The sequence below is a fragment of the Pyxicephalus adspersus genome, chromosome 9 (genome assembly GCF_032062135.1).
Source record: "Pyxicephalus adspersus chromosome 9, UCB_Pads_2.0, whole genome shotgun sequence".
In the NCBI taxonomy this organism is placed as follows: domain Eukaryota; kingdom Metazoa; phylum Chordata; class Amphibia; order Anura; family Pyxicephalidae; genus Pyxicephalus; species Pyxicephalus adspersus.
In genome coordinates, this window is record NC_092866.1 from 40,700,094 (window position 1) to 40,712,605 (window position 12,512).

The 12,512-nt window shown below is 38.4% G+C and overlaps 1 protein-coding gene across 1 annotated transcript in view; it reads left to right on the plus strand.

Moving 5' to 3' along the window:
* The window catches only part of TALDO1 (transaldolase 1), a gene marked incomplete at its 3' end in the record, with an annotated part of 15,217 nt that extends 6,295 nt beyond the window's left edge, over window positions 1-8,922 (plus strand). The window contains 5 exon segments of the mRNA XM_072421669.1: window positions 2,176-2,299; window positions 3,820-3,927; window positions 6,043-6,174; window positions 7,046-7,221; window positions 8,725-8,922. Of these exon segments, the coding sequence (XP_072277770.1) occupies window positions 2,176-2,299; window positions 3,820-3,927; window positions 6,043-6,174; window positions 7,046-7,221; window positions 8,725-8,922 (738 nt within the window).
* Between the last annotated feature and the right edge of the window lie 3,590 nt (window positions 8,923-12,512).

A 12,512-nucleotide genomic window follows, 5' to 3' on the forward strand; every position in this document is an offset into this window, starting at 1 on the left:
TCCTATGGATTCATTAATGGGGGAAAGATGGCCATTCCTGTGACAGGATGAGGACCGGCGAGTATAATTAAATTGCATTCAGGCAGGTCCTTTATTGCAGAAGGCATGGGCAATGTGTTTTCTGCACTAGAGGACCTGCCTGGTCGCATTTTTTAGGAATTGGTTCCCCTTTATTACCCGCTTAGCACCTGAATATCCTGCACAAGACTGCTTTGTAGTCTTCTAGAAAAGACCAAAGTCTAAATATACAAACTTTGCAGCCCATTGTTTATTGGTTTTCTGGGAAATGTTTGCTAACCTTGCTTTCTCTGAGACCCAGTGTGGACCTTGAGATTCAAGCCTGTGTGGTCAAATATTGGAGCATTTCCTGATTATTTACATATGAGGAAGATAGGCCATCACTGTGTAATGCTGTGAGCAATGCTGTGTGGAAACTCTCTGCCTTCCTGCTTAACATTGAAAAATCTTTTCCTCATTTATTGGCAAAGCTTTCTGCATAGTCACTGTGAGTAAGGAGGAGGTTTCATTTGTTTCTTTATATGTATAGGCCCACACCTTATTTCTTCAGGATAACTCAGGGAATGTCTCTTGGAACTGTGGTAATGATGAATTATATCTAATTTATCTGGGGTGCAGATCCCTAAGCACGACTACTTATTCTAAATTATCTGCAATTATGTGATGATCCGCTCTGGAGCAAACTAGGTTAATGCTAAAACTGTGTGCATTTGTTACATTTCTGTTTTTGGAACAATGCAAATCTCTTGTGATCATGTCCACATGTGACAGAATGAATAGGCACGATACACACAGCAATGTTTTGTGAAAATGGGCGTACAAGCACCCGTCGTCCCTGCTAAGTCATTTAAACAAGAGTTAAAGCATTAAAACGTGAGGATAGTTAAAGCGTACCTAAACTCAGAAATTTCACTTTACATAAAAGGGTAGACAACCCTTTTATGTTAGGTATAGATTCTGTTTGTTTTTTTACGTGCAACACCCCCTAATGAATAGGAGCGCAGTCTCCCAGGATACCTACGTCCCACATCCTGGAAGGCTCTTGGGTGCATGGCCTGAGCATCTAGGGCATTCGCAGAAGGAGCCCTTTGGTGAAAAACAAAAAATCAACCTACGTCACCCGATCTCCCGTCTGGGTTGTGTGACATAGAAAGAAGAGGTGAAGATGGCACCCCCCCGGTGCAGTGATGGATACCGGGATGGCGCAGGACCTGATGGAAGATACCTATGGACCAATGGCCTGCAATGCGGGATTGAAGATCAAATTTTTTTTTTCCTTTTTTTTTAGGCGCTTTCAATTTAGTTCCTGTTTTAATTGTTTCCCCCCTAAAATTGACCTTAGACTGTATTACAAGACCTAGACTATGGTAGGTACAATAGATTGCAACTATGGGCTTTGTACAGTGCTTCGTATAATGTCAGCGCTATATAAATACTGTGTGTCTAATTATATTGATGTGAACTGCCACGACAGTTAGCTAAATGATGTCAGAGGACAGCTGTACAGATTTTTGCCCTAGATGACATTATCATTTGTCTCAGACAACAATCATCCAGTGTTTGTACATAGCTTTATTCTTATTTGCTGTCAAATGATAATTTCCCCAATGGTTGGTACAGCTTGGCAAAATATAAAGCAGAATGCGGTCATTATATAAACTCTGTGGCTGTTCTTTCCTCTCCACTCTGAGCTCAGTTCTACTGAGTCTGCAGAGGCTGATACTTTATATCATTCAGGTATGTGCTTCAAAAGAACTAGTGATCAACAAAAATATTTCAAGCAGGGTTTTTTTTATTGCAGAAAGGACAGGAGATGTCCTGTTTTTGTTTTTATAAAGTGTGCTGAGTTGCACATGCACAGCTTGGTGTATGATACCAGGTATCCCGGGCTAATGGCGCTCCTGTGTGCATGTGCAGGATTTATGTCATCCCAGCCTGGCCAGTGAAGATGTCCATAGATTTGACACCCTGAAGACCGGATGAAGATCACGAGCGTTAGAACAAGGACTGGCGAATGTAATTAAAGAAATAAAATTGTGCTGACTTTGTGCTTGGTATTATTGTTCAGTGTCAAAGCAGTGAATGGACTATGGAAAGAGAATTTTTTTTTTTTCCTGTATAGACCATGATCATTCATAGCACAATTATATCTTTTAGCCATTGAAGAATACAAGCCACAGGATGCCACCACAAATCCATCTCTGATTCTGGCAGCAGCCCAGATGCCAGCCTACCAACATCTGGTGAAAGAAGCAATCCAACATGGAAAGAAGCTTGGCGGGTAAATACTGTAGATATTTGATGTAATGCTAAATATTACTTGTTTTGGTTTTGAGGTTTTTAGTAATTGGTGATATTACACAAAATGTTTACCTGAAAGCTAATGTTTTTAAATAACTTAAATAAAACATTAAAGAAAAGATTAGGTTTTGGGACTTTTAAGGCCAAATTAGGTACAAATTACATAGCTTAAAATGCTTTATTTCAATATCAAACATATAACAACCATATTTCAGCTTAAAAACATACTATAAAAACAATATCTCCTGTGCTAGACACCAAATCAATGGGCTCTAGATTGTCAACGAGTTCCAGCATCTCGTGACAGGTAAATGTTTTAACCGTTAACCAAATGAAATCCTATTATTCCTCATTAATCCATGTGTGCATAAGAGGAGAGCTTCCCAAACAAAAGAATACCAGACCCTGCTTTGTAAAGACAATTTAAATGCTAAACATGATGGTAGAGTCTAGCAAACAGTTCTACATGAGACAATGAGAAATTATGCAAATATTAATATTTCTTAATAGGTAGTGACCAGTTTTGTTGGGTGTTCTTAGACATGCTGCATTTGCATGCCTTCTGCCCTTGATGCCCTCGTTTTTGGTGTTTTCTTGATTAAAAAAGCAAAATCCAATGAATTAGTGTGAACCTAGGGACAGTCAGGTGGAAGGGCTAGGTGATGTTGAATATCCATAAAATACGGCAGGCTCCATCTGATTTGCTGCAATTTTTAATGCACACGTTTAGAAGCTGACAGTGCAGAAATTGGGGTAATGAGTTTCAGTGTGAAGAATCCAGATAAAATCCAACCTGAGCGCTTCCTCCTTTCACATCACAGCCTTCACTTTAAATGCAATCTGCTGGTGCTGCTAATATCAGATCAATATACCAGCACCCAGCATTGGTCTGTTTTTGTATGTCAACACAAAGGGGACTTTTACAGGTAAACATTCATAAAAGTTATTGATGGCAGACATAATAAAACAATAAATGAGATTCACTGGTTTCATGAAGGCAAAAGTGCAGCTGTGCTAAATTGTTAACAGAGGATGTGACTTTCTTTTAGGTGATTCTGATTCTAAGTTTCTGTTTGAGGATGAAGTTGCTCAGTTTATTATGTAGTTTGTCAGATATTTAAAAGATTGGTTCAGTTGAGTTGGGTGATCTTTAACCTCTAGATGGCAAAAAGTACCAGACTGCTTAAAGCAGAATTCCAGCCTACACTTAAGGAAAAAGGTAGGACTAGGTCCTTGTTAGCTAGAGCCACATCCTATAAGGAGAATAAACCTGAGAAAGGGGACTTTAAGACTGGTAGAATTAGAGATTAAAAAATAATATATATATTTATATATTATATATATATATTTTTTTATGAGCATTAGAGATAATGTAAAAGGAAGTTGTGACTTCCTCTTATGTGTATATTGATCATAAAAGTCATTGCCTGCTATTGGCATACTCCAACAGCCAACCAGTAAATTGAATTGAATTCAGCTTTAATGATGTGTTCATTTTAGGTCTGAACAGGAACAGATGAACAATATCATGGACAAACTGTTTGTGCTATTTGGAATCGAAATACTGAATGTGGTTCCTGGTCGTGTTTCCACAGAGGTGGATGCCAGGTAAGACTCTAGATCTCATTCTCTTCTGTATATTACCTGCTGTCTTTTGTTTTCTCAATGTAGTATTTGCCAATTGACCTTTAATAAATTGTGGTGATCTGAATCTCCATTCCCGATTTGTTTTCATGGGGCAGTCCTACCCCTTAGATTTACGCATCTTCTATTGACCAGAACACACCGCTTGGGCTTTGAAATCATTTTGTGCCTGAGCTCAGTGCAGTGGTCACATTAAGTCTGGAGATTCGGATTCATAGCAATGCCATTCTCTGACTATAATTGAGTTCTTGTCCTAGGATGACAGAACACAATGCAGAAAGGAACAGACTATGATTGGATCATCACTTTGCAGCAGTAAAGGTGTGATATTACATATAACTGGCATGTCTAGAAGTGCTCATTGCTGCATGTGCACAATTTATAACAAGTTTAAAACTGGCACAGATGGTTTTCTTTGTCATAGGATTAGCTGAGATGGAGACATCCCTGTTCTCCCCAGCTCCTTTTAGCTGGGCGCACCACCCAGCACTTTTCAGTAACCACCTGGTGGGTTTAGGGTGGTTACTGAAGCTTAAAACGTTTGTGGGTTGAACACTGGAATAGTATAGCATCATGTCCATTTTGGTGTGAGTCGTTTAAGGGCGCTCTTAAGTGAGCATTCTGTGACATTGGCTGGGCTGAGCTACAATGACCTTTCTAGCAAATGTAAATTTTTGAGATGTTCGCTGCGAATTAGGACATTTTAAATACCAGTCTTCATATGTGATAAGGGTGGGGCCATAAGGAGAACTTATGCATCTAAATTCCTGTAATCCATTTTTGTGGTTAAAGCTTAGGAACCTTCTTATATAATAAATAATGCTTAGTGAAGAACTACTACAAAGATGAAAGCTGTTTTTTAAGCTAGAAACATCAAATCCTAAAGCTAACTTAAGACATACATTTCTGTAATTAGAGGTTTATTTGGAGTCTAATTTTATCTCCAAAAGGAGTTTTACAGCTCTGACACAGCATAGCTCTGTTTGGTAGGCCATGTACCTAACAAAAGCAAAGATCTGTTGCTGTTCTTCATTGGATGTACAAGCAGAGAGGGGCTTGTCCCCAATATGTGTAATGCACACATTTAGAAGTACTACCCATAAGACACACCCTATGAGCTCTGTCTGGGACCTCCTGTCAATTTGGCTTTATTGTTAATGCACCCATAGAGGTCTTGTCCCTTTCCCACCCTGTGAAAGGGGAACCAGTGGACTGGTGAACGTATCTGTCACTTTGTTCTGCCCTACTGTTATGTAATTTATCATGGGAGCTTTCCAATACTGATTGGCCCCTTGTGCTGATTCTCCCTCTGTTCTGCTGTACAGGACATTTTAGCAGTCCAATACCAAGTCACATTCAGGTATTTACACTGCATTATTAAACAAAAAAAATAACTTTCCAGTATGTGCTAATGAATGCAGTTCTGCATAATGATTTTACTTTGGTTTGAAGTTCAGCTTTAAAAAAATTAACCAGCATGGACTGCGAAGTAATACATCACTATATCACAGAAATTCGAATGTTATAATAGAATATTATTTTAACTGTTATTTAAAGCACCAACATACTATGCAGGGCTGTAGAAGAGGGGGCTGCAGATGAAAAACCTGTTCATACTATGGACAGTGACACAGAAGGATAAGATTGTGCTTGAATTGCACATAGGCAGTGAGATGCTGGATGGAGAATCATGCATTTCTACAACCTATTCAGTATTTTAGCAGTGCTGAGAACACTGTGGAGATTGATCCATAATCATAAGAATAGAGCCTCAAATAAACATTCTAGAAAAGTTAGTAATTATGTGAGATTGTGAAGAACATTCCATATTTGGGATCCTAACCAGATGAAATTTTTAGATGCACTGCATGTATTATGGGATCAATTTCCCAATGACTATTACTATACTATACTATACTGAGCTGCAACAAAAATATTCTGCACAATTTGCATGTGATAAAAATACATAAAGATTTTGTGATCTTGTTTGCTACCATTTTTTTCCCCCAGTTAATTTCAGGCAATTTAATATATTTGTATTGTGAACATAACTCGCATTGTCTCCTTTTCTTCTTGTAGATTGTCTTTTGACAAAGAGGGGATGATTGAACGTGCCAAGCGCATTATTGGACTTTACAAAGAAGCTGGCATAGACAAGGAGAGAATCCTGATCAAGCTGTCCTCAACCTGGGATGGAATACAAGCTGGCAAGTAAGGTTCTCCCTGGTTTGGTAGTTTGATTTGTTGAATTGGAATGTTGGTTAATCGGCTACATATTGCCTTGATGAACTTCAGTGCTTGAACACACTGGGTAACCTAGAAGCATTTCACAGAACCTCATTACATTACGTCAAAGGCTTTACTTTATTGGCACCCTAGGATGTAAATACATCTGTATCTAACTGCAATTTTCTAAATATTGGTATAAAAATGTCAATCTATGAAATCAATAATGGGGAAAAAATTGGAGGGCGATACTTTAAAATGTTTCCTTAGGAAACCACAGGTTGCAAAAGGTCTCCAGTTAGAGGCAAAGTGTAATTGTTTTACTCTTCCTTTACTACTGCAGTCACTGTCATGTTTAGCGAGTGCCATTTTGCTTTGAAAAACTGATCTGCAGACAGCATTTGTCCCCAAAGAAGTTGGTGTGTTACCAACTACAGAGATCTTGTGATTCTTTTCTGGTGAAACATATGCTGAAGAAGTAAAGGTCCTTGCTGTGTCGTGTACCTTCTGAGCTTGCACTTTACTCCATGTGCTGGAGAGTAAAAGTATGTAGAGAAGTGCCAGAATGTTTGACTGACAGCATGGATTGTATTGCCAGAGAAATCAGAACTCATATTAATACCATATGACGTTTTGGACACTGCCAGCATTTACAATAATTTTAATCTGACTTTGGGCATATCTGCATAAGACAAGATTTAGCTACACTTATGTGATTTAAGTCATAGCAGCTTCATGGATGAGTTGTGATCAGCTTGATGCTGTATATCCTAATATAAGGCAGTAAATTTCTTTTAATAAAATAATTAGGAAATTGCTTTTTATGGCTTGATAACTGACATATTCTTTTCCATAGGGTCCTGGAGGAACAGTATGGAATACATTGCAACATGACCCTGCTGTTCTCATTTGCCCAGGCTGTGGCCTGTGCCGAGGCCGGCGTTACACTCATATCTCCATTTGTGGGCAGAATATTGGACTGGCATGTGGCCAGTACTGGCAAGAAGAGCTATGAACCACATGAAGACCCAGGTATGTTTAATCAATAACTAAAAATGATACAGTTCTGTGACAACAATTACCACCCTATAGGCTCATTGCCATAACCTAAACTACTGTACCCCTTCCCCAACCCCAGGTAATTACTTGACTCATTCATTACTTGACTCATTCTTTGAATTTTTATTATTCTGTATAGTAAAATTCCTTATTTACCTTCGAGTTAAAGAACCAAAGGGTGTCCTGAGCCCTGTGCTTCAAAGATGTCAGGTTTACTTGGGTAACAGCAAGATTTTGTATATTTGGCAGGAAATGCTTGTATTAGTCATTTCTGAGAACTAAACAAAGCCCCTTGACAGTGGACTTTTGCTTTTTAACATTTATTGATTAACTGCCTAATTATTACCCCTAATATACAGGCCATTCCCATAGTGCAGGGCAGTGTCAGACCAGTTTCTTTAGCTGTTTAACTTTTAACTTGCACAATAATGGCACTGTCTAGTAAAGTCCATGTTTTTAACATTTTGCAAATTAGGGAATGATTACTTAATATGATCATATTGAAGCAACATATGTGAACCGAGAATATCTGGTTTCCTGTTGCTAAAGGGGTGTTTGGGTGCTTGGCAGTAATCCAAGGGTTAGTTAGGAGATAAGATTGGTCCAAGCCATTTTTCAATTTTATGTTAAGCTTGAAATAGCATTTGACCTTCTCCTCCTCAACAATATAGACAGAGGGGGAGGGAGGTTTGTTAGACTAAAAACTATATTCAAGCTATTTATTTTGTCACTGGCTTTTAGCTAAAAGGTACTACATTAGTGCATGGCACTAGATTGTAAGCTCTTCGGGGCAGGGTCCTCTCCTCCTGTATCACTGTCTGTATTAGTCTGTCATTTGCAATCCCTATTTAATGTACAGTGCTGCATAATATGTTGGCGCTATATAAATCCTGTTTATTAATAATAATGGCACTGCTGCTAGCTGACTGCTCCTAGAACTAAATGCTTTTATTGTGGTTAGCCAACAGTGGGTACAAAAAAAGTACTTGCACAATTTGGTTTGCACAAAATATAATTGCATAAATGAGAACCATTAAAAGTTGCATTTAACTTTTAAAGAAACAATATCAGCAGGTAAGAATGAATTAGCCTTGGAAATTGAAAGGTACATATAAACATACATAGAATAAACACATTCTTCGGAAGAGAAAAATATTGTCCCCCCTTATGCATCTAAGGTATAATTCAAGATACAAGGCTCTGTAGTAGAAGATTGGCAGGTCTTGCTCAGCGTTTCCCCAGTGGATCATAGAGATGGGTCTATGTCTGCCATCTACATGCATTGAACCACAACAATGTGCTACCTTATGTGCTGCATGGGGAGAAAATGCAGCATTTCCATTCTGGTTTGTTCATGACCTATTTATTTAAATTGCCTATCCCAATGCAATGCACCAAAACTGCCAAGTGTGAAAAGTTTTAAACTACTTTAGCGGTGCAACAAATGTATAATCTACATCTTCTATATTTATGCAGGTGTACAGAGTGTTACTAAGATTTACAACTACTACAAGAAGTTTGGCTACAAAACCATTGTGATGGGAGCCTCATTTCGCAACACTGGGGAGATCAAAGCCCTGACTGGATGCGATTATCTCACCATTTCCCCCAAACTGCTGGGAGAGCTCAACAAAGATTTCACCAAGCTCACTCCCACACTCACTGTTAAAGAAGGTACAAAACCTCTGTGAATGTGTTTTACTGATCACTCTTTGTATACAGGAAATTAGACTATTTAGAAATTTGGTCAATGAGATGCAGTAAATGTGACACTTATGTAAATCACATGCAACTCCATGGATTTGAAATTGGCACAGTCAAACTCCACATATTGCTATTACTAAATAATATAAATGATCACACACAAAAATATTTATAGCATGAGAATGATGTACATGTGTACTCTTGTTCCAGGGTGTCCAATATGTATGCTTTGATTCTGAGCTCTAACCATTCTTTTTTTTTTTTACTTCCTGTATCACACTCGTCATCCACTGAGGAATGCTGAACATGGCACAGTATTGCTCATGTATGGTATTTTGTGGCACACTTTCTGACCAGTGTCCTTCCTCCACACTAAAAAAAAAAAAAAAACGTAATGCATTTTTACAGACAAAATTTTAATATAGTGCTTTACCAGCCTCAGATGTGTTGGCTGTATTTGTGTTTTTTACGGAGTAGTAGATCACTGGATTACAGCCAGCAAGTGATCACTGCATTGGAGGCATCTAAATTGTGTCTCCACTGACCAGATCCACCTCCCAACCATGAACAAAAATCTAAATGAAAGAAAAGTTAAGAGAAAAAAAAATCCCTTTCCTGGTATTTTCCAGCTATTAGCAAATCTGGATGACTTTAGCTTTTAGTACGTGAACATCAAACACTTGCATGGGTGAGCACATTTCATTGAGAATTTGAACTAACGTGTAAATGTCAGGCCACTGGTCTAGATTGCTCTCAACATTACATTGGATGTACACTAATTTGAATTTCCTGGGTTTGGATATAGTGTACTGGTACAAGCAAACACATCCTTCTGCTGCAAAGTGTTGAATTTTAGGATGACACGTGTGATTGGGTTTACTTGCGCTGGATTCAGTATGCTGTTGCAAATTTAAATTCCTATCTTCTAATTGACATGAACTAAAGTTAAATGATTAAAAGAAAGGGAAGTACTGTTATAAGTAATGCAATAAGTCTGATGCATTGAGAACGATGTAGAAAAAGTATAGTGTTAGTCCCACCTGTGTAGCATTTAGTATGCCATAGATCAGGGGTGCCCAAAACGTTGATCGTGATCTACTGGTCAATCACAAAGGCAATGCAAGTCGACCGCGAAGCCCTGCTTTACCCACCTCCCTGCTGTTTACCAGCTGCACGTCTTTAGGAATGCCTGGGATGTCTTTCAGTGTGTGAGAAAGCTCCGTGTACCAGTGGGGAGGGAGGCAGGCATGCAGAGAGGGCGGGAGGGCAGTCTGGGGTGAGCAGTGCTGGGCGGCCAAGTCAGTTTAGGGTCAGGGTCTGGGTTCAATTCCTGATACCTTTGTACAGATTAGCAGTTCTTTTTCTTGTGCAGCACGTCATTCTCCTATGACAGGGGAACTGTAGCTTTCCTGTCACTATAGTCTTGAAGTGCAATGTCCGTGCAATGTTCAGCCATTCAATGTCTCATTAGCTTTAGTCACTTCTGTGTCATACTCGGTATATATATAAGGGCCCCTGAGTTTGGATGTTTTATTAAGGGTTGGCAGTGCCGCCTCCCATAGTGAAGGGTTTTTAGTGTAAGGCACAGAGCACACGGTTGTTCTGCAGGCCTATATAAATCATAAATATTGGCAGCAGTTTCTGCAAGTGCCTTTGGTATGTTATGGCTCTAAAACATATTGTAAAACTTGTGTTTTAAGTAATTAAACGTTGTTTTCCTGAGATTCCTACTATAGTAGCAATGTTTTTGTAGGCTGCTAGACTTAAGCACAAGGAGAATGAAATTAGGTTGAAATGTTGTGTGCTAATACTTTCTCTTTATCTTTCAGGAGCAAGTTGGACATTAATCTGGTCAAAATTTTTATATACTGAATCACAGCATCGATATCCTGGCTCATCAATCCTCATTCCATTCTTGAAATTCTGCATTAGTCTTATTCCTGTTTTTATCAGCATTGTAACAATTGACATTTACATAATGTACATTATTCCTTTTTTGTACGATGACTACTTATGCACTGATTAAACTCCCTGTACCTGCCAAAACTGTTGTTAATTTCCTGGGGGTCACATTTCATCTACACATTATTGCATTTGTGGCATTATGAAGACTTTCGTAGCCTGGGTCTGTGATGGCTCTCAAGGCATTAGAAATTAAAGGGAGAGCAGGTTTCATATACAACAAAACAGTTGGGTGGTTACTGAAAAGTGCTGGCTGGTGCGCCCAATGTTATGTCAATATAATTTGTGACCATTTATGTAAATATTTATGGGTTAAAGTGTACAAAGAAATAACACAAAGAAAAATTAAAGATTATACTATTTAATATTAAAGATAGAGATAAACAATGCAATACCACAGAGTTAGATATAACAAAAATACTTAGCTGTTGAAGTTGCATTCAGCCAAGGAGTCCCCCAATTATGATGGTTTGGCAGATCAAAAACATGTTGCATAAAGTAAGTTCTAGTTGACTCCTCCGTTAGGAGTGGCACAGTGTTTTAAACTACCCAGGAACGGAGACAATGACCAGTTCTTATAAGGTAAAATGCTTTGGTCAGTAAAGGATGTGCTGCATTCCTTTAGTATGACCTCATAAAAGGTATACATATGCCAGTATATATTAAAGCAATAATGTTGGTGAGACATTATTGATAATAAATAAAACTACTAAGCTAACACCTGGCTAAAAGGAGCTGGGAAGAACACTGCTGACATTGGTTGTACTGCTGTTTAGGATCCGGTGTAGTTCAGCATGAGATTGTCAGAACTGTTGGCATTCTTCACAGTGCTCCGAGTTATTCTGGTGCCACTGCAGGACATATATATAAGCAGGTCTCAGTCACTGCTAACACAGTTCAAATTGTTCCAGATGTTGAAGATATTTCAGCATTAACAAATAAACCATATAGACTGTCTGGAGCATAAGGCACTTATGGTAAGCTAGGTAATCATGTCTAACAGTGAAAAGGATGGACCATAAGATACAGATTCTGTGGCCACAAATATTGACTAGAATTGGAAGAGGACACATGAAACTTTTACAAAGAAGGCAGGGAGAGAAAAAGGACATACACTCTTAAACCACAGGTATGGTCATCACTACCTCAGATATTAACATACCAGGTCGATAAAAAGGCTGTGAAGTTCAAGCTTTTTAAAACAATCACTGATTAATCAATGCACTGAAAATATAGCAATGGTCAATTAAGCAAATGGGCACTTGGCTCCAGTGGGTGTTCTTGTGCCTTTAAGTTTTTATTCACATTGCTATATGTCACTTCACTATAGTATAACAAGCAGATATTATTTTTTGGGTTATCTGCATTATGAATTTTTTAGCCAGCAGGTGGCATGTTTTTCATTTTTTATTTGAAAAGATTTTTAAAGTTTGCTTTAAAAAAAAATCTGGATGCTTTTCTAGGACAGAATTAACGGGTATACAAGCTTTAAAGAAAAATAACAGTGACTGTTGAACCAGGGATCATCCGGTTGCCTCATGGAATCAGGAATTAACTTATTTCCTCCTGTTGAAGCAAATTGTACCAGGGTTTTTTTT